At 45.4% G+C, this 27,500-nt stretch overlaps 2 protein-coding genes across 2 annotated transcripts in view; both read left to right on the top strand.

Moving 5' to 3' along the window:
- The window catches only part of klhdc8a (kelch domain containing 8A), a 48,665-nt gene extending 44,006 nt beyond the window's left edge, over nt 1-4,659 (top strand). Inside the window, exons 6-8 of the mRNA XM_030367472.1 lie at nt 2,226-2,327; nt 2,736-2,884; nt 4,173-4,659. Coding sequence (XP_030223332.1) covers nt 2,226-2,327; nt 2,736-2,884; nt 4,173-4,226 — 305 coding nt within the window. The 3' untranslated portion in view covers nt 4,227-4,659. The remainder of the gene's footprint in view (nt 1-2,225; nt 2,328-2,735; nt 2,885-4,172) is intronic.
- Nucleotides 4,660-12,527: 7,868 nt separating this feature from the next.
- Nucleotides 12,528-27,500, top strand: part of slc41a1 (solute carrier family 41 member 1) — a 20,474-nt gene continuing 5,501 nt past the window's right edge. Inside the window, exons 1-6 of the mRNA XM_030350680.1 lie at nt 12,528-12,754; nt 13,541-14,658; nt 21,241-21,348; nt 25,172-25,243; nt 25,930-26,074; nt 27,311-27,457. Coding sequence (XP_030206540.1) covers nt 14,146-14,658; nt 21,241-21,348; nt 25,172-25,243; nt 25,930-26,074; nt 27,311-27,457 — 985 coding nt within the window. The 5' untranslated portion in view covers nt 12,528-12,754; nt 13,541-14,145. The remainder of the gene's footprint in view (nt 12,755-13,540; nt 14,659-21,240; nt 21,349-25,171; nt 25,244-25,929; nt 26,075-27,310; nt 27,458-27,500) is intronic.

A 27,500-nucleotide genomic window follows, 5' to 3' on the forward strand; every position in this document is an offset into this window, starting at 1 on the left:
AGCCGGATAAATTACAGAAGATCCAGAAACAGATTGCTTTATTATTATCCACCCTCTCCAATACATCTCACACATTTTTGTTTTGACCTCACACACACACGCGCGCACACACACACACACACACACCTACAGACAAAAAGGCACAAACACCCAAGATTCTCCTAGTGAATTTGGCTTGCATGGCAAAGCCATACTCAGTAGAAATGGCTACCAGAAGGTGTTGCTATACTAGCCGCAGTAACGCTATATGGTACATTCATCGCACTGCTCGATAATCAATATTGCCTATTGACCTTTATCAAAATCCAAATTAGATTTTCAGAGGCAAACTTAGTAGTGCTACAACCCAATTGATTGTATTGAACTTAAAGATCCCAGATCACGCTTTTTTAGAGTTAATATTTGCATTTGGGGGGTACTTCTAAAATGGGATTACAAGCCTGTATGTTAAAAATACCCCTTATCATTTTCACACTGTTCGTCTTTGCAAAACCAATTTCAGCGTCTTTCCAATACGGTCTGATTTCTATCATAATACTTTAAGGCTCCCCTCCCGAATAGCCCAGTCTGCTGTTATTGGTCAGCACGCCCAGTCTGTTGCGATTGTTTGCTGAACTTTCTACGCATGTGTCTGCAAGTTCACACCCCTGAGAAGTTGTAAACACTGCGAGTAGCCGGGAGGCGGGACTTCTGCACTTCAGCACCTCCCACTGCAGTCTGTCGTCACAATATTACGGAAGTAAAGTTTGAGCGTAAACATGCTTCAGGCACTTATTGAGGGGCGTTCTCGGTGGGTGTGAATACTCCCCCTGGCTTGGACTTCAATTTTTCCATCTTTGCAGACGTAAAACATGTATACATGCTGCATATAACAGCAAAGCGAAAAGCCCCTTTAAATGTTCAGAAAACCCATGGAGAACCTGGATAGCAGTGAACATTTCTCCCAGGAGCAAATACAGTGGAATAGAGAGGGCACTCAAGGATATGAAATCAAAAGTGGAGCTTTTCTCCTTTAAATAAATACTTCAAAAACAGCACCGGTACGACGGAATGAAACTCGCATCTGACCGAGAAACTATACGCGCAGGCTTAGGGCTACTGGACTCTTTTTATCTGAGTTATCTATACTGAAGTAGTTATACAACACGACACCAACAGATGGGACTGTTTCATGGTGTATGATCCACTGTCTGTCTGTCTGTCTGTCTGTCTGTCCTCACTGTACGTTGAACATTTTCCCTGCATCTAGCTCTGTCTCGCATCCTCTTCTCATTTGACTGGTACTCTCCATTTCTTTTTTCAATTCTCCTTCTCAGCTCTTTTTTTTTATAATAATTAATCTCACCATCTCTCTCCCCCCCCCCCCCCCCCCCCCCTCCTCCTCATCTTCCATGTTTTTCTCTTCTTTACCAAGTTACCGTTCCTCCTACACAGTCACGATTCGCCCAGACCTGCACTCATTTATTTTTTCCTTCAGACAAACAAGCCCCGGCAACAACAATGCAATTAAATTAATTTTAATAAATAAATAAACCGAAAATGGCTTAAAAGCAGCCTCAGCATTTTGAAAAAGTCTCTCTTTTGGACACCAGTCTCTCTCTCTCTCTCTCTCTCTCTCTCTCTCTCTCTCTCTCTCTCTCTCTCTCTCTCTCTCTCTCTCGTGTTGATTATTCTCCTCACCCCCACTACCAGCTCATTTTGGCCATGCTGCAGTTTTGTAAATGCATCTTAATGTGTTTTGGTACAAAAGAAAATGAACCAATAAGCCAAGCACTATGAGTGTCCATCTACAGGCTATCAGGAGAGGAGCAGGGAAGTCTGAAGGGGGGGTACAGCTCTCAAACTTTTCCTCCTCCGACCCAGTGTTGGTCTTTACCTTTGTGTGTCCTTGTCACATGTGTAACACAGGTGTGTGTGTGTGTGTGTGTGTGTGTGTGTGTGTGTGTGTGTGTGTGTGTGTGTGTGTGTGTGTGTGTGTGTGTGTGTGTGTGTCTCTGTGATTAATGACCAACCACCTCTGGCCTCTGGCAAAGGTTAAAATAAAGATAATAAAAAGAACAGGCTGAAAGTTCATTGGCATCCTGTCCGACTAGTGGTACAACCAGTGCCGAGTGTCTAAGCTGTCTCTGACACCGGAGACCTGACCGTAGCTTGCATACAAATGGACTGAAGCAACCACCTAAACAAAGAGCCCTGACTGTTATTCACCTGCGTTGTTCCTGTAGGGGCGTGGCTTAAGTCGGAGGACACCTTGCCGATGAAGACGAAGAGGGCAGACTTCGCAGCGGCGTTCCTGCGCGGCAGGATGGTCGTGGCGGGGGGGCTGGGTAGGTCATAACCATCCACCTTTGGCCCTGGTTGGAACGGTCGAGTCCGTGTTAGAGTAGAACTTCTACCGCCATCGAGGAGGGACTGCAGTTCAAAACACTTAAAGTGTGTGGAGGGTCTAGCTATTTCAACGTTTAGATTGAACAAGCGGCAAGAGAAATCTGATTATTGCCGTCTGTTTGTGCCCCTTGGGGGGGTCAGGCCTCTACACCATTAATGAGTGGATGATCCTAGTTTATATCCTTTTTCAGAAAGGCCCGATTTGCAGATCGGAACAGTTTTTGGGAACCCAGAAAAAGGGCCACTTTTCAGTTTCTGCTGTGTCTGTGTTTTTGTGTGTTTGTTTTTGTATTTGTACCTGTGTATGTATTACTTTGGGGGTGGGGGGGGGGGGGGGGGGGGGCTAGGTCATGAGCCATCGGCATTGGGCACAGTGGAGGCGTTCCACCCCCAGAAGAAGAAATGGGAGCGACTGGCTCCCATGTCGGTTCCCCGCTGCTCCGCCTCCTCCCTGGTCATCAGAGACCGCCTCCTGGTGGTGGGAGGAGTCAACCAGGTGAGCCATACTCAGTACCGAACACAGGCATCAGTGTTCAGTACCAAACACAGGGATCCGGGTTCAGTACTGAACCCGGGATCAGTGTTCAGTACTGGACACGGGGATCAGTGTTCAGTACAGGACACGGGGATCAGTGTTCAGTACTGGACACAGGGATAAGTGTCTACAAGACCAGTAAACGTATAGAACGTGGGTCTTTTTGATCAGTTTATTTGTTTATGTGGCATTGTAAATGATTATAGCATCTTTACATTTCCATCCAGCCCCAGGGCCGACACACAGTACACAGTTGAAAATGCAGTTGGGGCCCGATGCAGTCGTTTTGCCCTCCCTCACACACAATATCAATGTCTAATATTGATTCAATATCGACCATGAAAGTGGGACAGTTTTCAATATTACCGTTTGTAACACCGAACCAAAAGGATATAATGATTAAACACTTTACTTTAGTTGTGCACTATATAAACACTATTATTAGGCCATTACTTAATTGTTAATTAACAGTTTATTCATTATTATTTCTGCATTAACAAATTTCACTTCATGGATGTACCCTTATTGTGAAATTTTAGCTTCCACATATTTGATAGATTCCAGATAATTACAGGCTAATGTCATTTATAAAACATTGATTTTTGTATTTTACTTATCTAGTGTTTTGGAGGATCGGGGGTTTCCAGATAAAAAGTGCTAGCGAGCCAGATCTGGCCCACAGGCTGCTAACTGATGACCCCTGATGTAGAATATCTCTATAGTGCAATCAATGCAATAGGCTCGCAAAAGCTGCAATGTTCGGTCTGGAATTATCACCCGGTAATCGTAAACAGGGATTAAACACCTATCATATACCCTTTTCATAGAGCCATGATCAGAGGACATGTATGTTGTGCATAGCACGAGTGATGGGTCTGCTCTTTATATGTACCAGTAAACATAAACCATTAAAGAAAACACAGAACAATTTGTCCTGGTTCGTAAAAGCATCCGACCCAGTTAGCCACATGAGAAACATTGGTTTCTCCTTCAATGACACCTCTTTGATCAAGGCTATATTCTTGTCATTATCATGCATGTATTAGATATATGTGTGTGTGTGTGTGTGTGTGTGTGTGTGTGTGTGTGTGTGTGTGTGTGTGTGTGTGTGTGTGTGTGTGTGTGTGTGTGTGTGTGTGTGTGTGTGTGTGTGTGTGTATATGTATATATATATATATATGTATGTATTTTATGTATGTTGTGTTTTATGTATTATATCCAGCCTTATTGCTTCTCTTTGTCTCCATAGGTTCCCAGCAATGCCCATGAGATCCTCTATGTGAAAGAGGAAGAGTACCTGTAGTCCCCTAAGTACGACTATGTTCTGTCTATCCTCACTCCCAGAGCCATTCCATGGGCTTTTGTGATGCATATTTCCCATAATGCATTAGGGTTAATTTACTTTAGGTATTGATAAGGTAGATGGTTTACTATATACCTAAGTATATCAAGTTACAGGAAATGTTTAGGTCGAAGGTTAGAGATGATTAGGTGTTAGAGAGGGATAATCGCTTGCACCCTATAGCTCGAGCTCCTGAATCCTACACTCTTGCGATGGAGGAGCGATGGTTACAGATGGATTGGAAGATGGGGTTTTACCTAATAGGTCCATGGTCAAGGACAATACTGCCCCCTGGTGGAGCTGGAGGACAATTACATTAAGAGAAGACGCGCAAATACACTCACACACACACAGACACACACACACACACGCGCGCGCGGGCGTAAACTCTCTCTCACACACACACACACACACACACACACACACACACACACACACACACACACACACACACACACACACACACACACACACACACACACACACACACACACACCGGGATTGAGTAGCTGGCTCTTTTTTAAGAAGTATTGCGTCGCTCTGCTAGCCTCTACACTCAACAACGTGCACTAATAAGGTATGAATGACAACAAGGTTATTTAGTTTTATTTGCAGAAGCATTTTCTGCTGTGGAGGCTCTAGAGGACGACTTCTACGTTAGTGTGTGTTGATGCTGGCAGCTCCAAGACCCTCCCGGGGGTTGGAGTGTTTTGTAGAGCAGCGCATCGCAAGAGCATGGCATTTTAACACAAATACAATTTTTTAGAGTTTTAAGAGCACACTTAAGTGTACATTTGCACGATAGAGAATAGCACCCTCTGGCTGTGGTTCCCTGAACGGCTACTATTTTGAGATGTCAACACATGAGGCCTCATCGATGTGTTGTCGTTCAACAATTCTCTATGTTTTATACATCAGATTTTTTCATCGAGCACATCTAAGGGTTGGACTACTTACTCACAGCAAAATGTGTTTCTATAGTGTAACCTGTTTGATGTTTCCATCAACTACAGCAATATACCTTTTTTATTTTCAGCTTTATAAAACAAATGACATTGTGTACTAATTCTACACATTGTCAGATGACAATCTCAGTTTATTGATTCAGTATTGTAGCCTATTGAAAGTCAATGGAAGTTAGTCAAATGTAGTCCTATAATGTATATTGTTTTAATGATTACTGTTCAAAATCATTTTCTCTTCTTAGCTGATTCTCCTTAGTCCTCATTGGGTTTTTGCCTCATTGTTGTCATCTTGTTGGTTGTTTCACATTGCACCGTGGAAGTGAACACTTTTGATGCCAATGAAAAATGCTAAGCCAAGCACTGTGAGTGTCTAACTCGAGGCTATGAGGGGAAGGCACTTGCGCAAGGGATTTGTATTTCGTGTTCTGGGCTGAAAATTGATGTGTATTCCTATACATTCCTGAGAAAATGTAATGTTCAGGAATAATTGTAGGACTTGTATTCTCCCTTCTAACCACTAAGTGTCACCAAATACCTAAGGATGGCCATCAAGGAACCCACCCCATCATGCTGTTAAAGTTAGTTTTCTAGAACAGGACTGCAACTTGTTACAGTTTTATAGAATAGAGCCGTAACTTGTACTGTTGAATATCATATAAAGTAACTTGTGCCCTACCCAGTATGCAGTATATATAAATGACTATTTATATACTATTGTTCTATTAACAATGCTAAGCGGTACCCCATATTAGAGGTGCCACTTCTGTGGTCTTGCCTGTAACTAGTATCCTCTTTAAAGCCATGTGAAGCCAGGATCATATCGAGTAGCCATTATGAATCCTCTCGTGATTTAAGTAGACACCTTGGCAATCCGGTTGTGTGCTGTGCTGTACATTATGCGCCTAAGAGCCAAGGTGGGGGTCAATGCTGATGGCGAACAAAGGCTGTTTATTTTATAATAAACACAAAGGATGCAACAAGCTTGCTTGATTTAATTGCAAGGAGTATCTCATTGGTTTCAGACGTTCTACCGGTTTGAGTTGGTTGCGTTCAGGTGAGGCAGATTGGGGTTTGAACACCTCCCCTGTACCCTGTGTATGTGGGCTGCGTGGTGTTCCAACACGTGGGGATGCCTCCCAACCACTAGAGCAATAAGGCAAGACGACCTGGGGCACAGGTCCTGGGTGGAGGGTGGTCGGGAGAAATACATACACTGATGAATTGAGGTTTTTCTTGTACGTATCACAGATGCTATAAGAATACTGTATTGAAACACAAAACACAAAACATGTTTAATGTCTTAATCCTCTGGGAAATGTGTGGAGTGCAACCAACCCAGATTCACTTTCATTAAACATTGTGATACAGCAATATCGTTATACTGATTGATAACTTGGAGAGACACAGAGGGCGATCAATAGATGAATATAATAAAAATTGGGTTTTAATGGAGCAGCTGAATCTTAATTGTAACTTCATGATGGCTCATTGAGCTTACTAGCATGTTTCACTGATTTGATTATTTGTGCAACAGAAAAATCCTTGTATATTAATATTTTTTCCTTAATACAGAACAAAGACATCCTTGTTTGTAAACGGTGGATTTGGGCAAAAATACTTCTTAAAAATAAACATTTTGAAAGCCTATACAAATGTTTTGGAAATGAGTAGTTTGTGGCTCACTTTCTCTGAATCTTGTTCCAAATGTGCTCACTGCTACTTTCAGGTCTGGTCTGTTTCCCACAGTATTGATTCTTCCATTCACATCCAGGGTGCCTCACCGTTCGTATCCCTGCAGAGTCCACATGAGGAGTCTCATGGTTGGCTCATTTATTTCCAGCCGTCGGGTGCTGTAATCTACAACAGGTGTATTTGAACAGTAACTTTTTGAAGAGGACTTTTCTGGACCCGAAACGATTCAAAGGTGGTGTTCAGCACTTCTGTTGCGGCAGTATAACAAATTAGTTTGTTTAAACAAAATACATAAAAAAACAAACCACTCTTTCTTCAAGTAACTGGCGTTGGGTTTATGTCCACTGCCTTGCGTTTACTCCTTGGTCAAGCCAGGTACGGCCTCTTTCAACGCGTGTGTCCCATACTCTAACTAAATCACGGCGTCCCAAACCAGCTTCCATTCCGCCCCTGTCGTGTGGTGTGGTGTACTTGGAGCGGCATGTGGCTCAGCAGCTAGAGCTGGTTGGCTGGTAACCGGAGGGTTGCTAGTTCGATCCCCAGCTCCTCCTAGCTGAGCGTCTAGGAGTCCCTGAGCAAGGTTCCTCACCCTGACTGCTCCTGACGAGCTGGCTGTCGCCCTGCGTGGTTGACTCCGCCGTCAGTGTGTGGATGCATCCTTGAATGAGTGCATGAACGGGTGAATGCGAGGCAACATCTTAAAGTGCTTTGAGTGGCCACTGGTTAGAAAACGCTCTACAAATGCCGTCCATTTACCATTTACTTGCCGTGTGTTGTTCCCTCTACGTCCCACAATAGGCTGCTCTTCCAAACTCTGACCAACGACCCTAATGGTATGACCTGCTGTACGACTGAAGCGAGTGTTGAGGCTCAAAGGCCACAGCATGTGATGTACTGCCTGCTCTTAAAGGTCAACGTGACTCCCTGTGTTCAGCGCCTCGTGCGCGGCCCCCTTCCCTACAGGAACACGATGGAAGTCTCCGTCCCTCCCGTTATCACCAGATATTTCTAGCACGCCATTTGATTTAAGGCTCTGCACACACACAACAAAGAGTATCAGGCTACACACCCTTGATTGGATTAACCTTCAGTTACTGCTGCAGATATGATCACGCAGGTCACCCCCCCCCCCCCCCCGTCCATTAAGCACCCCCCGCTGCACTCTTAGCTGTTCCTAAAACAAACGCTGCCATGTTGTCCTCTCTCAGTTGTTATTTTTTCCATCTCTCCATGATGTGGCGATGATGTGTGTTTTTATTAATGGCTGAACCATGTGGTGACTGCGGGAGGTAACTGTTCACCCACCTTCTATCCGACACACACACACACACACACACACACACATACACACACACACACACACACACACACACTGTACGTGCCCAGGATGGAAGGCAAGCCTAGTTAATTGGTGAGTTTAGCTTGTTACTGTCTAAACCTGTGAAATATCAATGAAGTGTCCTCAGGCGCGAAGTGTGGCTCTCCATATTGACATGAGTACTAAGTACAGGAGCTCGACAGCCAATGGAACGATCCACTGCACAGCAACTCATCCATGGTCCAATTGATTTTACCTCTTTATAGTCTGCCCCATTAATACCAAGATACAAAACAAATATATAATTCAGGGTATATTCAAAAAGTCTAATATAATATATATATTTTTAATGTATTGTATGTGTTGGTGACTGGTTTCCCTTGGCCCTGTATTTGTGCAGCCAATGTGCCACATTCTACCGGCCAAACCTATAGAATGAATGCTGTAATCACTGAAGGTCCCTTTCTTATCCTGGGTTCTCCTTTTGGTTGGGTGTGTGTGTGTGTGTGGGGGGGGGGGGCAGCATTAATTTGGTTTCCTTAACCTCTATATCATAAAGACAAGTAGTGTTTCCCCCTGACCCTGCCACTCCTGTTCCCCTGTGATCAAATACTCAATGCCAGTATGTCCATGTCACTGTCACTCTATCTCACACGTTTTTATGTGTGTCTTGGCATGCGATAAAATGCTTGTCTGTCTTTGTCATATCCCTTCTGAACCCCATTTAATCTGTTGCATTTGACGATCGTAACATTGAGGAATTCTTTTTTTTCCAAAATATGTGTCAGAGCGGTAGATCAAGGACAGAATGTAAGAGAGAGAGGAGGAGGAGGGAGTGTCATTGGTGCACAACCATTCAACCAGAAAGCAGGGACTGCGTCCAAGTTTTCAAGTTACCCCCAGCGCCTCAACCGCCTTCCCCTGACATTCTTCCGGGCTCAAAGAAGAAGCCCCCCAGGACAGAAATGGCCCAGAACCGGCCCAGGCTGGTCCAGTCGTTGCCAGGAGCAACCACTCTCCCTAAGGTTCTGCCCGGCAGCATCGCTCTCTGTGTCCGGTCCTCACCTCGCTCACTAGTTTAGGGAAAGGGGGAAAGGAAAAACGGACAGACGGTGGATCATTAACCATCAGGATCACTCATACCCCCAGCCAATCAGAGCCCAGGACGGCACACATCTTTGCGTAGAGCAGGAGTTAGCTATCTCTTCTCTTCTCTTCTTCATTTGGATGCATCATATCCAGCCATTTTGTCCAAGGGAAGATCCAGGAACACTCATACTTTATTGATAGTTGAAGTACTTAAGTGAGATGTTGTCTGAAACATTAAATGGTCAGATCTTTTTGGTTGTGTCCTCTCATTGCTCCAGTCGAGAGCCATTGGTCCAAACTGATTACCACACACAACCTCAGACATATTTCGTTCAACACTTTACCTTGATATTTTTGTATTAAGTACAGCAGGTTCAGCATGTTTAATTTTATCAAAATGGTATAATATGATATAATCATATAATATAATATGATATATGGTATTGTATCGGACTCATACAAAAGGATCAAACTCTAGTCCTGTTTGTGTTCCTCCCTTGGGCCTCAATGAGCTCCCATTTAGCAGAAGGCTAGCCCCACTATCTCACATGTATCTCACATGTTGTCCCCTTCCTGTGGGAGGTACAGTATACCACTCACATGTCTCTTAGTGAGCACCTTATTGATTGCTGTAAGCAAGTGTAACCACTAACCCGTGAGTTTCCACTCTCTCCCGGACCTGCATTCCTGCACGCCGGGCACAATTATGGTAACCTGCGCCGCTGAGACCTTCAGACCAGGGTTTGAATGGCCTTCTAAAAGAAAGCATGTCGGAAACACGCACACAACGGCATCAACAGGATCCAGCAAGGCCACTGAGGATCCATTCATTTTGAAGCTGGCGAGCTGCTGTCTATCTGACTCTATATTCTAAATTCAATAAATGTACTGTGGACTCACTACAACGTAGACAATGAAAGGCCCTGTGGACAATCCAATCAGTCATAAATATACAAACGCTCAGATCAAGAGGAAGGCTTTTTAATATTTTTTTGATTTTAAGCGGCTGTCCCTTGTGTTATACTTGTTCTGACACAATAAATGCAATAAGAGTGCCATTTCCAAAAATGTGACCATTTATTTACATTGCTTTGAATATTTCCTTAGCCAAAATGATTTGCAGGTCAAGAATATAACCATTATTTTAGAGTAAGGTGTCTAATGGGAGCCAAGAATCCTGAGACTAAAGTGTGAATATTGTATTTCATTGGTTACTATGTAGATTGAGGCCATAGGCAATGGTTTGAAGTGTTTCAAACAGGATGTTGGACTTGAATGGTGTGTTCAAAAACCAAAATATAATTTGCAAATTTAACCGGTTCAGCCTTTCAGTAGATTTGCATCGTTGTATATGACTCTCCTCAAGGTGTGTTCACGTGTATGTTAATATTACATAATGTTAACTCTATACTTAGAGACCAAACTGAACTCAACATTAGAATAGGTTCATATTAATTACCATCCAACCATTTCATTGCGAAATTATCGTGTGAAATGGCACGTGAAATCCCTAGAACTGACATCTTTTTTATGTTGCATCCAAAGGGTGTGGTGAACCAGTCACAGAACTTCATTGTTGTAAAGCATTGTCTTCATAACACGGCCACTGACACCAAAGCTAAACCACTTTAATTCACAATAATATACAAATGTTATTGCTAGAAATAACCAGGGAGCAAAGCATCTGCCAACCATCCCTTTGATGGAGAAATTGAACCACTTCTTTTTTTTTTTTTAATTGTGTAAAATGACAAATGTTGTACTTTCCAGTTAATTTAAATCAACACAGTAGTTTAAGTTAATCGTGTTATGTCCTCAACCAACCAAAAGGACACAAACAATTCAATGAGGATTGGAAAAAGTAATTTATTGCCGTATTGGGTTTTGTTGGTTGTTTAATCTCACACAATGATATTGACATTATGTGAGTTATTTCACCTGCAGTTTGACAATCCAGTTGTAGCACCATAATCTGACCCCAAATGGACCGGTGTTCTGCTCTGCAAATGATTGTATTTTTGAGGGTCATCAACATAAAAACATCCATCCTATCATTATGTAAGTCTTTTAAGTCAACTGTCCACTTCCTCCCGACCTTATGCAGAATAAACACCACTAATACGTAACAAACATCAGCGCCTTACCCAAGTCGGAAAAAGGTTTGTGATCATTAACACCAATGTCCCTTTAGTTAGACAAGTAGCTGCCGTCTTAGCCTCAACAAACACAATGTTGGACTTTTAAACAGGTTATATTTTTCGTAACAACCCACAAAATGGGACACATTCTTCTCGCCAATGATTTCCTCATCACAAAAGAGGTTTCCATCCGCCGGTCGACACATTGCAGTACATACACAGTAATAACTAACCAGGCCAGATGGGAGGTGATATTCACTGAAAAGTCACCAGTATCCTGTACTGGATTGACAGACACCCAGCCATTCCTAGAGTTATCACCAGGGTTACCAAAACGACCACAATAATATCCAAACAGGCAGCTGGTTCCCCCTGGATATCATTAGGGTGTATGATCCCTAGGTAAAAATGCTGTCAAACTCTGTGACCTCCAACCCCAACAAACACACACACACACACACACACACACACACACACACACACACACACACACACACACACACACACACACACACACACACACACACACACACACACACACACACACACACACACACCATCCTTGTTATTCTAAGGTTAAAGATCATCAGCACTGAACAACCACTTACATAAGAGTTTACTCTTTAAACGTGTTGATGGATGAGCGACAACCCATGCACCTAGTTGCTACATGAAATAAAATCTATAGATAACTCGGAATGGGCTCTTACAATGAAAACCCATATGGTCTGTTGATAACTAGAATCAGCGGAGACTGGCACCACCACAGGCATTCACCACCAAGTGCACTCTGCTGTACACCATCACGGGCATGTGCACACACACAAACATGCACACACCCACACACACACAAACAGGGTACAATAAGTGTGTGTATGTGTGTGTCTTTGTAAGTGTGCTAGTGTGTGTGTGTGTGTGTGTGTGTGTGTGTGTGTGTGTGTGTGTGTGTGTGTGTGTGTGTGTGTGTGTGTGTGTGTGTGTGTGTGTGTGTGTGTGTGTGGTGTGTTTGTGTGGGAGGATCCGCCTTAGTGACTTCCTGTCCTCACCGAATAGTTATCATAAACGCTCTTCTCGCATCGGACGGACTAATAAATGGAAAATTGTTTCGGGTCGGGGCAAGTAGCAGCCTACCGCGGAGGGTTAACGATTAACACGGAAGCGGGACGTTACCGGAGCCTACTTAAAGCATGCGTACCGGCATCCTCTACGTCTGCAGCCAGAGCCCGGTGCTAGGGGGAGAAGCGGAGCCTGCAGCCTGCAGCCTCAAGGAGACAATCGTCCTACCAGGTACACACCTCTGATACCTCTGCTGTATCTGTATACCTTAACGCCTGCTGGACAGGTCTACTGCGTAAAAGCACGCCGTTGACGTTGTTAGGCTATTACAATATGAGGAAGTAAGGCAGGCTCGTCTTATAATACGGAATGAGGCGTATTATAAGAAGAGCGGGTCTTACTTCCTCGTCTATTGGAATCCAGAGCATCACTTATAGGAGGACAATAGACAAACAGTGGTGTAGGATACAGCGACATGATTGGATTCGCCACTGCTGGAGAAAATTTTGCATTTGATATCAAGGATTTTGGTAGGACTACTATTATATATTATGGGATGCATGGTGTGTTAATGGACTGGGTTCTCCTCGCGGTGTGCTGGAGGAACTTGCAGGAATAGAGAGGAGGGTTCTCCCATTCAGACCGGACCTGAGAGGACTAATTTACGTCTGTGCCATGTTGGGTTCCAGGGGATTTGTCCTGACTACTAAATAGTGTTTCGGGGGGCGGGGGGGAGGGGGGGGGGTCCACAGTTACGCTGTCCCCAGCCTACAGGGTCCATAGCTCAGTGAACTAATATGTATCGTTGATTTTAGTGTTTAGTGTCATGTCTTTTTCCTTTTTACCATTTCCACCGACAGTAACTTTTATATTTGTGTGTGTGTGTGTGTGTGTGTGTGTGTGTGTGTGTGTGTGTGTGTGTGTGTGTGTGTGTGTGTGTGTGTGTGTGTGTGTGTGTGTGTGTGTGTGTGTGTGTGTGTGTGTGTGTGTGTGTGTGTGTGTGTTGTCTTTCCCCAGTTGATCGTCAGGAGAATACTTTTGTGCGTCAGTAATCAAAGCCGCCGTGGCTGCAGACCTTTAAATATATCAGCTGAAGAAGTGCCAGAGGCCACGTGGTGTAAGGTGACCCTCTCCCACCCGTCCGGCTGCAGACCTCACCGCCACTGCACGGTGCGCCGCCGGAGACGCACGCCAGACGCACACACTCCGGTGTCTCCGAGTCCTACCTGGTTCACCACAGGGATCTGCCTGCTCGTTTTTGTTCTTTGACGAACATTGAAATTCTGTTTTTCCCGTTTACCGTCAGCTTGCAGTGAATGGAGAACATACTGGTTCTGCTCCCGAAGCACCGACAGGAACACAGTCGCGCCTCGAGACGGGACTCGCACCTTCCACCCCCTTAGAACGACTTTTTATTATCATTATTATATTATTATATGTGTGTATATAACACACACACGCGCAAGTGCCACTCAACAACACTTTTTTTTAATGGGATAAATCAATTGGACTGATCAGGTTCCCAAAAACCGATCAGGTGTTCAGATTCCCTTCAACGGTCCGGAGCAGAACTGTTCCCACCCGGTGCCCCGCAGAGCCTCCCGTCGTCCCACGGTCTCCGCATGGTACTTTGGTCCAAGGAGCAAGACAAACAGCCCGACGCCGACATGTCCGGTGTGGCGATGGAGCTGAAGAAGGAAGGCGGGCCCCTCTCTCCTCCTTTCCTCACCTCCAACGGCCTGGTGCACCCCGTCCTCCTCAGCGAGGAGAACCCCGGCGCCGAAGAGCCGCGGCCGGGCACCGACCGGCCGGGCGAGTACGAGCTCACAGAGGTCACCGAGGTCACCTCCTTCACGGACAGGGCCCTGGCTGACCCCGGGGAGGGGGAGGACCGCTCGGAGCTGGTGGCCATCGTGGACTGCCGCGCCAACGCCAAAGGCCAGCGCGAGGAGGACGCGCTGCTGGAGAACGCTTCCCAGAGCAACGAGAGCGACGACACCAGCGGGGGCCAGAGCCCCGAGCCGCCGCCCCCCCTCAAGGAGACCGCCTTCTCCATCGGCCTGCAGGTGGTCTTCCCCTTCCTGCTGGCCGGGTTTGGGACGGTGGCGGCGGGGATGGTGCTGGACATTGTGCAGGTAAGATGGATCAGCCTCTCCTTGGCCTATTGGGGCTTTCTTTTCTAAACCCTGATGTGCAGCATCTGAAACCCAGGGCTGAACACACCGTCTGTCACACAGCAATGCATTCAGCCACAGGAAACACATGACAGAGGAATACATCGTGATTGAACTGCCCTGAGTACCAAAGGTTTGCTTCCAATTTAATTCCAGATGGCTTTTCATACAAAGCAGGGCATTATTACTAACGTTGCTTCTTGGTTGTGGGGTAACTCACTTGGGAAATTGCAAAGCTACTGTCAGGAGGCTTTGACACGTGAGAATGATCCGCTATTTAGTTTATTAAGGCACATAGCAAATGCATATGAATGTGTCTGATGTGTGGGCTGCACAGCCTAGTAAACATTGTTTGAGGTCTGAAGATTTGCATTTTTCAATTAACCTGTTCCATGAGGAGCATTGGTCCTTGTATGCGTCAATCATACTCCTGTGGGCCAATGACGGGTGGCCAGGGTGGGTCCACGGGGAGAATGGGGGTATTTACATAACCTGTTTTCTTTGCACTGTCCCAAGAGCCGTCACATGTTTGCCCACGGTCCCAATAGCACCCAGAGTAGAGTCCTTGATACACACTTATATTGTGTGTCAAAATACCAGCTTTTAATGATCTGTTTGTCTCAAAGTGATACCTATTTAGAAGCTGGGTCAGCCCAGATAAGCATAATTGTCGGGCCTAATGCGAGCTCAACAGGAAGAATAGAAGAGAATAGAATAGAAAAGGTGGCTTCAAAGAAGTGAACCTCCAACGCAGAGCTTCCTGTTCTCCAGTCAACACACAACAGCTGTTCCTTCCTTTCTTTCTTTCTTTCTTTCTTTCTTTCTTTCTTTCTTTCTTTCTTTCTTTCTTTCTTTCTTTCTTACTTTCTTTCTTTCTTTCTTCTGTTCTTTCATTCTTTCTGCCTTTATTCCTCTCTTTCTTCTGTTCCTTCTTTCTTTATTCTCTTCTTCCTACATTCATTTTGTTCTCTCTCCCTTCTTTCTATCCGGCTTTCCTCCTCTGTTGATCAACCTTTCTTTCTCTCCATTCCGCTCATTGCGGCTCTCGCTCTCTCTCTCTCTTTCTTTGGACATGCATGATTGTGTGTGCTTCAATGGATCCAGGGAGGGTCAGTCAGTGTTGTAGGTGCAGGGTAAAGGAAGAGGCTAGGGGAGAGGGTGAGAGAGAGGGTGAGAGAGGGTGAGAGAGAGAGAGAGAGAGAGAGAGAGAGAGAGAGAGAGAGAGAGAGAGAGAGAGAGAGAGAGAGAGAGAGAGAGAGAGAGAGAGAGAGAGAGAGAGAGAGAGAGAGAGAGAGAGAGAGAGAGAGAGCCCTGACTGGTCATATATTTCTTTAAGGTCAGCTGGTCTCTCAGATGAAGCAGAGAGGTGTCCGGTTGCCAGGGCGCCGGGCCCCAGGCACACAGGGGCCCCATCCCGTGCCAGTGCTGGTGTACCCCCAGGAACTCCAAATGAAGGAGCATGGGGGGGAAGGGGGGGGGGGGGGGGGGGGGGGGGGGGGGGGGGGGGGGTAGTTTAGTGAAAAGTGTCAGAAAGAAGAAAAAAAAAAAAAGGAGGGCGTCCTCTCTTACTTTTCCACAGTGATCTGATGAACTGTAGCCGATGGCTCTTCAGCTGTGGTCAAAAGGAAATAAACCATGGAGCAAGCTTTTTTTGCTGTGTAATTGAGTAAATGAAGTTCATCTATACGAGTTTATGGTCCGAGGAGGTTTGAAGAGTTATGCTTATCATCTCCTCGCCCAGCCTCATCATCTTAATCTCCTTGCTTGCTCAGCTAATCCGGTCTCTGCTGTTGCATAAGAGCTGTCGTCCGACTCTCTCTCCGTCTCTCTCTCTCCGTCTCTCTCCATCTCAGTCCCTCTCTCCCTCTCTCATTCTCTCTCTCCCCCCTCTCTCTCTCTCCCCCTCCCTCTCTCTCTCTCTCTCTCTCTCTCTCTCTCACACTCACTCTCTCTCTCTCTCCCTCTCTCTCTCTCTCTCTCTCTCCCCCTCCCTCTCTCTCTCTCTCTCTCTCACTCTCACTCTCACTCTCACTCTCACTCACTCTCTCTCTCTCTCTCCGACTATCTCCCCTACTCTCTTAACTCTCTCCGCTATCTCTCTCTCTCAACTCATCTCTTAACTCTTAAATCTGCCTCTTTAATTTTGCTTAGACTGCCCAAGCTTCTCTCTTTAAGTCCATCTAATCATTGAGTTCTAGCCCCGCTCCCATGAACAGTTCATCAAGAGCAGTCCTGCTTCTGGCTGCTAGTATGGTATGGGCTGATGATGGGCTGAAATGGAGATATATTAGGCACGAGTATTAGCATAGTCTAGCTAGCAGACTGGCCGTTAAACTGTCCATCTTACCCATTTGGGTGTTTGGCCCCTCAGAATGACACTCGCCAAGTGAATGCTTCTGTATGTCCTAGGCCATAAGGAGATTACCGGTGTGGCTATGGACTCAAACCACAGGTCTTTGGAATTGAAGTATTTCAGCCATTTTAATTGTGCAACCCACACATTCCTCTCTTCTCCGCAGTTCCACCAAATTCCAAAGACTGTGAAGAACCAAGATATCACTCTTAGCACCTGTTTTTCTGTCTCTATGGTACTCCACTCGGTCCCTGTTAGATTTCTGTTGGTTTTTAGAACCCTTATTTCCTTTTATTGTTTATTGCCTGTCTGTCGGTGGTTCTGTCTGCCTGTCTGTCCTTTCTGTCTGCCTGTCCGTCTCTTCTGTCTGCCTGTCTGTCTGTTGTTCTGTCTGTCTGTTTTTTGTCTGCCTATCTGTCGGTTATTCTGTCTGCCTGTCTGTCTGTTGTTCTGTCTGCCTATCTGTCTGTTATTCTGTCTGCCTGTCTGCCTGCCTGTCTGTCTCTTTTGTCTGCCCTTCTATATTTTGTTCTGTCTGCCTGTCAGTCTCTCCTGTCCGGCTGTCTGTCTGTTGTTCTGTCTGCCTGTCTCTTTGTTGTTCTGTCTGCCTGTCTTTCTTTCCTGTCTGCTTGTCTGTCGGTTGTTCGTTCTACCTGTTTAGCTCTCTGTTTTCCGTCTACCTGTAGGCCTGTTCAGCTTGTGTCCTCTCTTCTGTCTGCCTGTGTTTCCGTCTGCCTGTTACCTGTTCAGCCTGTGTCATCTCCTCTGTCTGCCTGTCTTTCTGTCTGCCTGTAGGCCTATTCAGCCTGTGTCCTCTCTTCTGTCTGCCTGACTTTCCGTCTGCCTGTAGGCCTGTTCAGCCTGTCTGTGGGTGCATATTACTTTCTGGTCCTCCGCTGCATGAACGTCTCTGTCCCATGCTTCGGTTCCATGGGACATCCTGTTTAGCAAAGAGACATATCTAAAAATCTTTTTTGTTGTTGTTTCTAACTCAAAAAAACACTAACTTAAAAATACAGCCAACACACCTCAGCAGTAAACAGGGGGCGGAAAATGCACCAACAGGTCCTGGTGTCTGTGCCACAGAGCCTCCCTCTGCCCACTCTGCAGCGGTCCGGGTCCGACCACATCCAGTGGCTTTACTCAAGATCTGCCATGGAACCAGACTTCAGAGTTTATGGGACTCCACGGGCTCTGTCCCACAGAGCGAGCCATTGGTCACTTGTTTGTTTTTGTTGGTCAAACGTATAACCTTCTTACTGGTGAGCAATGAAAGGCATGAAGTGTGCATTCTTAACTTTGGTGTGTGGTTGAGTTGAAGATGGTGTTATTGTATTGTATAACCCTTGTGAATGATCAATACAGATGTAGACTTCACTCAACTTATGTTTATTAATTTTACAGGACATTACCAGAACAGTTGCTTAGTCACAAAAAGGCACATTGTCACTTATTTTGCCCACGATTAAAAAATGATCTAGAAATTTGTAGTTTACCACCAACTGTTGACCCTACACATCCTGGTTGGACTGTAGATTAGTGGTGTTACGTCTATCGTTACAGACACCGAAATTGCCATGTGCTGTACAGCGTAGACTCTAGAGTAGTACAACGACTGTACAGTCTTTTGCATCTGAATGGTTCTTGCTCCAGCGATCGCCGACATCATCATAACGATGTGTTCCTGGTCCAGTAACCACAGTGCTCGCATCGGCCCCCGATGTGCATAGCAGGATGGCCGGCTGAGCAGAGCCAGGACAGAGTCAAACAGGATTAGTGCTTAGAGATATAGCCCTGCTATTGGTCATGTAATTGCCACATTTTTTGCCACCCATTGGCAGGTGTAGTGTTGATTTCTCTCTCTCCCTTGCATAAGAGTTATCGTCAGACACATTTTCTCTCTCTCTCTCTCTCGCTCTCGCTCGCTCTCTCTCCATCTCTCTCTCTCTCTGTCTCTCTCTCTCTCTCACACATTCTCTCTCCCTCTCTCTCCCTTTCTCTCTGTCTCTCACATACTCTCCCCCTTCCTCCTCCTCTCTCTCTCTCTCTCTCTCTCTCTCTCTCTCTCTCTCTCTCTCTCTCTCTCTCTCTCTCTCTCTCTCTCTCTCTCTCTCTCTCTCTCTCTCTGTCTACCTCTCTTTCTCTCCTAACCGGTCGGCAATTGCGGAAAGCAGTTCTCCTTTAGCATGTGTCCCCCCCCCCCCCCCCCCGGGTAGGGCAGGGGGAGAGACCCCCTGTGATGTCACTGGGTCGCGGTGACGCTCACGCAGCATGTCTCCGGCTCACCCGAGTGGTCCTGCCCCTACTTTCCATGGCCAGTATTTACAGTGGAAGTGGCTCTGCAACATGAGACCAGCTAGGACTACATACCCCCGGGGGACCCCAGGAAGGGGGCGGGCCTCCAGAGGTTCCCAGAAAATAAAAAAAGTACAGCTAGCTGGTGAGCGGTGGAGATGAGAGGGGAGTTGTTTGGCAAGGGGCCAGGATCCCAATGGAGACAGCAACATATATCTCCACAGGGTAGACGAAGAGTATATATATATATATATATATATATATATATATATATATATATATATATACATGATCTGTACATTGTGTGTGTGTGTGTGTGTGTGTGTGTGTGTGTGTGTGTGTGTGTGTGTGTGTGTGTGTGTGTGTGTGTGCGGGGCGAGAGACACAGATACAGGGATATAGACAGCGACCGAGAGAAAACGAAATCTTGAGGGAGGTTTTATAAACCTGAGAGCGGGCCTTTTGTGCGTGGCTAGCCGTGGTCACAGGGTGTCTGCGAGCTAGCTAGCTGAACTGCTGGCGAGAGGAGAGAGAGAGCGAGAGAGAGAGAAAGAGAGATGAATCCCCTCGTTTGAGCTTCACTTTGTAACTTTACAATCTGTAGTTCAGAGGGGTTCCTCGGCCGGGCCTGAGTGGGCAGCCTACTACTAGATGCACTCTTACTGGGAGGACGATCAATATTCTCTGGCTCCCCAGTCCTTGGAGCCTGATCAGCTGGCTCACTCAGTCACAATGTTTTCATGTGACGATCATGTATCGTTATCGGATACATTATTGATACATGGTCAGACTGTAGAAAAACTGGAGAACTGGAGGATGGAAACAAATGCAGATACATTAACATTTAGGACATTTAGCCCTAACCCTTATTTTATCCAAAAACGACTTACAATAAGCACAAAGAGAAACAATGTATCACTGTCGGTGGGGAAAGGATGTTCATAGAACCAAGTTCCAAGCACTTACAATGCCGAGGTTAACCCATTCCCCGTATACAACAAGGATAGCTAGGGTAAGATGCTACACAAGTAGGCTACTTTTTTTCAGATACAACTTAGAGGACGATGACTCAGATGATAATAGCGGCCTGTTGAAAAGTACTCAGCCGGGAGGAGTGAGGAGCAAAGGAGAGACTTCATGATCCATTAAGCGTCTGTAGAGACAGATTCAGAGAGAATGGATCCTACCTTACAGATCCTGTTTCATGGCTGGATCAATTTGAAATGACCTTGAGAAAAGGTCAGAGAGAGAGAGAGAGAGAGAGAGAGAGAGAGAGAGAGAGAGAGAGAGAGAGAGAGAGAGAGAGAGAGAGAGAGAGGGAGAGAGAGACACACACACACACACACACACACACACACACACACACACACACACACACACACACACACACACACACACACACACACACACACACACACACACACACACAGACACAGACACAGACACAGACAGAGAGACACACAGACAGAGACACATATATAGAGAGATCGCTTGAGATTGACAATAGTAGAGCCTGCTTCTAGTTAAGAAGCAAGCTATTCAGGGACCTCATATACATTCAATCAAAGAAGCAGTCATTGATAATGATGGTATGATGTCTGAGCTAGCCAGCAACCAACGTGTACTCATATCATGCAGCCTTTAATACCAGAAATGAAACCCTACAAGGGTGCGTCCCTGAAACAGCAATTGTTTCCAAACCTAGGTAGCTTGTGTTTCACAGCCGGATTTTCACATGACATTGACAATTGACCCCGATCTTTACCACTGATAATGATAAAATAAAATAGGATCTCTGTGTCCTGTTGGATTCCCCTGTGTATTCAGTGTCCAGCATCAGGCCATTATGTGTGTCCTCAGAGCAGACCTTTGACGTGTGTGTCTTTGTTTCGCAGCACTGGATCGTGTTCACAGAGGTGACCGAGGTGTTCATCCTGGTCCCCGCTCTTCTGGGACTCAAAGGCAACCTGGAGATGACCCTAGCTTCAAGACTCTCCACCGCGGTAGGGACACCTGAGTGTGTGTTTGTGTGTGTGTTTTTGTGCGTGTGTGCATGTTTGCATGCGTGTTGTGTGTGTGTGTGTGTGTGTGTGTGTGTGTGTGTGTGTGTGTGTGTGTGTGTGTGTGTGTGTGTGTGTGTGTGTGTGTGTGTGTGTGTGTGTGTGTGTGTGTGTGTGTGTGTGTGTGTGTGTGTGTGTGTATGTGTGTGTGGCATTTTTGGCTTCAATAGTATTAAGATATCAAATTGATCCCTACTCCTCACCACTATCACCACATTAACACACACATTGCTCAAGGAGGATCCTTAAGTCAATCTTAAAGGGATTGACCAAACGACAGGCTTGACCCCGGGGTCGAGGTCACCTGGGTTACCTAGGGTCCATATGCACTGATAGAAGCATTCCATTCCCTTGCTCAAGGGGCTTTCTTCAAACTGCAAACATCCCTTTTCTCGCTCTAATGCAACGACAGGATGATAGTGGATAGGAGGATCGGTGTGTGGTGTGTGTCTGTCTGTCTGTAGTTTTTTTGTAGGTCTTCCAAGTACAAATTGCCTACCTCCACTCCGATTAACTAACTAGTCGTTAGTTAAATGTTCTCCTTGGCTAAGAGACCAGGATGGCATCTTGCTAATTGCTAGTTGTTAGTTTGACTTGGAGATTTGAGGGATAACTTCTGCATTGGGACCTCAGCTGATAGCCACTGCATGCACACCAAACTGTGGTTCGTTGTAGCAGGAGCGCTCAAGGAACCTCACCGTGCCGTTCGGTAGAGGGTCCACCGCTTCAGAGCCTGTCACCCTATACAGCTATTTGGGTGCTAAGCCAATTAGCCCAGTGGTGATTTTGTCTTAAGCACACCGACCCTTGGCATTCTTTCCATCGCTCTGTGGCTAACAAGCAGCAAAACGGAACACTATGCTAGAAGAAATGGCCACCTACCGCGGCAGAGCTCTGCGCTGCAGACAGTTTCACAACGTGTTTGAATCCCGACTAAAGATTGTGTGATTAACTTTTGTAATGCAACGGTAGGAACTGAAAAGTGGTGCATATGGAGAAGCATTAGGTGGGTTGTTTTTCTGCAAACTGTCCCAAGGCATTACCCTTATGTGGATCATCAAGCCCTCTCTCTGGGCCCAGACCACGTTTATTTCCACAATGCTGCTGTTTGCTAGAAGATTAGGAACCGTATACGTTTCCTAATGCACTTATTACTGGAAGAAATAAGTGCAAGGGTTTTAATCTGTGATCGTGGCTGGCAATGTGATGCAATGCTGCATCCTTGAACTGATGTACTTAATCCCAGGGTTACTGTTCGACGAATGAGTTATAAAATTAAATTTCTCTGTCCCTCTTTCCTGTCCTTCTGGGATATTAAGGTGACATTATAGAACTATTTGTTAGAATAATATACATTTTTGATTGTACGAACAACTGTCAAATTGAGTTTGCATATTGATTGGAGAAATTGAGCAGCATTACTTTACTGCAAGGTTTGAGCTCCCCTTCCCTTTTTTTTAAGGCATAAATATGCCTTAAACAATAATTCTGCATTCTTCGTGTCGGAGACGCATTACCATGCATGAAGAGTAAGGCTAGAGTTTTCAACAGCTTGTTTCGTTATTATTCATTCTTTCAAATAATTAGATAATTTAAAAGTTTAATGTCATTGTTGCAATTCTTATTATCTCTCTTGTTTCTCCTGCAAAACAATTGAGGACTTTCCTTGTGCAAACCCTTAAACATAGGACAAGTGCTTCAATGGATTTTTGTCTAAAGTCTAAATTAGCAGTGTAATCTCACTAACTCATTGTCCGATGCGGAGATAGAAGGAGCTGGGTTGGGGGTGATCTCGAAGGGTTTGCGTGTCCCATCGAAGCACGTATGGGTGCACACCCGATAGAACATGCATGCTCTCTGTTTGGCCCTATATTTTTCTACTCTCCCTCCACATCTCTTGTTTCTCTCTCTCTCTCTCTCTCTCACTCTCTTCCTCTCTCTCACTCTCTCCCTCTCTCTCTCACTCACTCAATTAAAATTGTCAATTCAATTCAAAGTGCTTTAGTAGCATTACTGTTTGAGTACAGTATTGCCAAAGCAACATTCAAGTTAAACAAGAATAATTGTACAGATAACCGGTTACAAATAATCTAGCAACATCAGCAATGTAGATATACGTTAGGGTCATAGAAAATCAAAATCAGACTGAATCTCTCAGGTTATGACATTTCAGGACATATTGTGCTGCCAGGGCAGCAGAAAGACCTTCATCAAGAAGAATTTAGATGTTGTCCTTATGTTCCATGTCTGTAAAATCCTGAATATAGATTTGTAATTTGGTTAAGTATATCTGTCTTAGAATTTCATTTTTTGTACAATGTAAAAGGAAGTGCTCCTCTGTCTCAACCTTCTCTGCCTGACAGTGACCACACAGTCTGTGTTCCCTCGGCAGCCAGGTCTTTCTGTGTCTGCCTGTTTCCACTGCAAAATTGTGGTCGCTGAGCCTGTACCTGAACTCTCTGTCTGTCTCTGTCTGTCTGTCTCTCTCTCTCTCTCTCTCTCTCTCTCTCTCTCTCTCTCTCTCTCTCTCTCTCTCTCTCTCTCTCTCTCTCTCTCTCTCTCTCTCTCTCTCTCTCTATTTCTCTCTCTTTCAGCCCCCATAACACTTTTCTACCGCCTTAAATAAGAAACTGCTCACAGGCAGGGCAAACTCAATACTATTCATTAGAAATAGTGCATACATCAATGATATAATTTTTTTAATATAGAAGGCAAGATCAAATAAACAGTTTCAACCTTAGCAATGGCCAATCATCAACAGCCCGATGTCAACATTACACTCCAGACCTTTCTCAAAGTAGCAGAAAATGTTTGAAACCCGATATATCTGTACATTAGGCGAACAAAGACAAAATAGGTTTTAATGACTCCAGCATGCACATTCATTCCAACGCACTACAAGGCGTTGCAGACAGGTGTTTTTGTTAATCATCAGGCTGACATTTGCGCATTTGGCTCGTCAAACAAGAGTTCAGAAACATGGCCCCCGCAATAGCGGTTGGATCCCCTCGACGTTAACATCCTCCGCTGGCGGTCGACTGATCACCGAGGCTAATCACAATGTCACATCACCTGGAGGCCGCGCTGGGAACACAAACATTATTGGAGCCACAACACTTCATTTAGTTTGAGTCGTATGTAAAAGGATTCATCTCTTCAATGATTAATTTAAAAAAGTATTAAATGGCAGTATCTGCAAAAATGCAAATTAGATACACACACACACACACACCAAGAAACCTGTCTCCTTTAGGTAAATCAGAGAAATAATTAGCATATCTTCGTATTCACATCGACCGACACAGATTTCTGTGTCGGTGGAAATCAAAGGACGCAAATACGTCAAATACGTGTGTGTGTGTGTGTGTGTGTGTGTGTGTGTGTGTGTGTGTGTGTGTGTGGGTGGAAATGTGTGTGTTGCAGAGAGGGATGAGATAAGTGGAGTCGGCCACAGGGTTGGATTGCAGAGTGGGGGGGGGGGGGGGGGGCATGCTGCTACCGTGATCAGTGTCTTATTGTCCCTTGAACTGAACTGTCTCTTTGTACCGAGGAAACTGGGACGCCACCGTGTTCACACAATGTCCACAGAGACACACACACACACACACACACACACACACACACACACACACACACACACACACACACACACACACACACACACACACACACACACACACACACACACTCAAATACACACACACACACAGAGGAGAGGACACAGAGGAGTGCTGTGAGTTGTCTTGACCGCCTGCACCCCCCCCAGGCGAACATCGGGCAGATGGACACACCGAAGGACATGTGGAAGATGATCGTGGGGAATCTGGCCCTAATCCAGGTACAGCCCCCCTCTTCCGTTTGTATCAACAGATCACTTATGATCACATTGTATGACTGCTTGTTTTACTGTGGTGCTGGTGCAGGCATGGTTGCTATCAGGAGTGCTGGGACCTCATGTGTTGCCAAACGCTCAGTTACCGGACGTCCTGACAATGTTAATTCAACTCCCCTGATCTCTGGCCACCGGGCCGCAGTCCGACCCGAGAATCAAACACGGTGCGCAATCATGTGCTGTGCTCCGGATGTTATATCTACAGCTTGGTTAGGGGCCATGACACACTTGGGGAAGGGAGGGTTGCTATCAGTTAGTCCATGTGTTAGTGTTCACACTGAGACTGAGGAGAACATGGGCAAGCACGCTTGTGATGTAAAGATGGGAATTCTTTATAGATAAACTATAGATCATGGTTCGTCAGAGATCATTTCAAAGGTTAAGAAGTGCAACCTTTCTAGTTGTGTATCAGCAACATATACTTTTATTAAAACTATAAGCGTGTAGCTCTGAGCTTCGAGATTAATTGCGCGGTGTCTGTGTGTGTGAGCGTGTGTGTGTGTGTGTTTGTCTGTGTGTGCGAGTGTGCATTTGTTTGTATGTGTATGCATGTTTGTGTGTGCGCGTGCGCGTGTGCGTGTGCGTGTGTGTGCGTGTGCGTGTGTGTGTGTGTGTCTATACTCTATACACAGGTCCAGGCCACAGTGGTGGGCTTCCTGGCCTCCATAGCGGCTGTGATCTTCGGCTGGATCCCAGAGGGTCAGTTCAGGCTGGGCCATGCCGTGGTGCTGTGTGCCTCCAGCGTGGCCACGGCCTTCATAGCCTCCCTGCTGCTAGGTGGGTCACCTGGACCAGGGTCCCACAGGGGGGGCGCCGACCCTCCGGCAGGGGGAGGGTTTAGTCCAGGGGGGACGTACAAAGATCTGGATATCGCTTTTCATTTCTATGCAAATATTATTGTTGTTGTAATGTAGAAGGAAATCTCAATGATGATTGTCGCTGATTATCGTTTACGTTAAAGTTAAAGTACCTAGAAAAAAAATCACGCCTCAGCTTTTCTAATTACTGAATTCCTAGTAATTTATATTATATTATTAATAATGATGCTAAATTATAATATTATAGTGTTAGTTCCTAGGCCAAAATAATATTAATAACGATGCTAAATGATTAAATTATAATGTTAGTTCCTAGGCCACCATGATATTAATATCGATGCTAAATGATTATATTGTAATAATTATTAATAATAATAACAATAATGATTGAATTTATGTAGCGCTTTTCTGGACACTCAAAGACGCTTTACAGTGAAGGGGGGACCTCACTCACCACCACCAGTGTGTAGCTGCCCCTTGGGTGATGCACGGCAGCCAATCGGCGCCAGAACGCTCCCCACACACCAGCTTGAGGTGGAGAGTGAGGGAATTAATGAATCAGCCAATTATACAGGAGGATGATTAGAAGGCCAGATTGAATGAGCCTGGTTGGGTTATATTAGAATGTTAGTTCAGAGGCCAGAATAATATTAATTATGATGCTAATACAATAATGGTTCAAAGGAGGAGGCGTGGTTCGGGTGAGCTGTACTGACTCACTTACTGTACTCAAGCTTTAAAACAAAGTTGGCACTTTTTTGGCACTCTATTGACCTAACGATAGCGATAAGGTCAGCTAATCCTTCAGTCAAATGGGAACATTTTCTATTGCTAACAAACTATTGCAGCTAACAGTTTGATATCAACAGTTATGCCGGATGTGTCTCAATGAACAGTGAAAATGATTTAACCTCATGAGGTTTACCCGTCATTTTACGATGACACGATTTACAATGGGGCTACGAGCAAGCAGGCCTATGACATCCAACAGCATGGAATTCATTCAACAATTATTGACACATTTATTTAAAGTGTCCAAAGATATGTGGCCCAAGTCCTCTGGTCCACAGCAGGTCTGAGCGGCTAGACTCCATCTGACTGAGACGAGGCTCACTCGTTATCTCAAGTGGCCATGTCCATTTCTTTTTCAATCCTATGTTGACCTCCACCCCTTCCCCCCCTCCCCGGTGTCCAGGTCTCATCATGATCGGTGTGATCCTGTTGTCCAGGAAGGTGGGTATCAACCCGGACAACGTGGCCACGCCCATTGCTGCCAGTCTGGGCGACCTCATCACTCTGTCTCTCTTGGCGGGCATCTCTACAGGACTGTACAAGGAGCTAGGTAACACACACACACATGCACAAACATACACACACGCGCGCTC

This window comes from Gadus morhua, chromosome 1 (genome assembly GCF_902167405.1).
Source record: "Gadus morhua chromosome 1, gadMor3.0, whole genome shotgun sequence".
NCBI lineage: Eukaryota > Metazoa > Chordata > Actinopteri > Gadiformes > Gadidae > Gadus > Gadus morhua.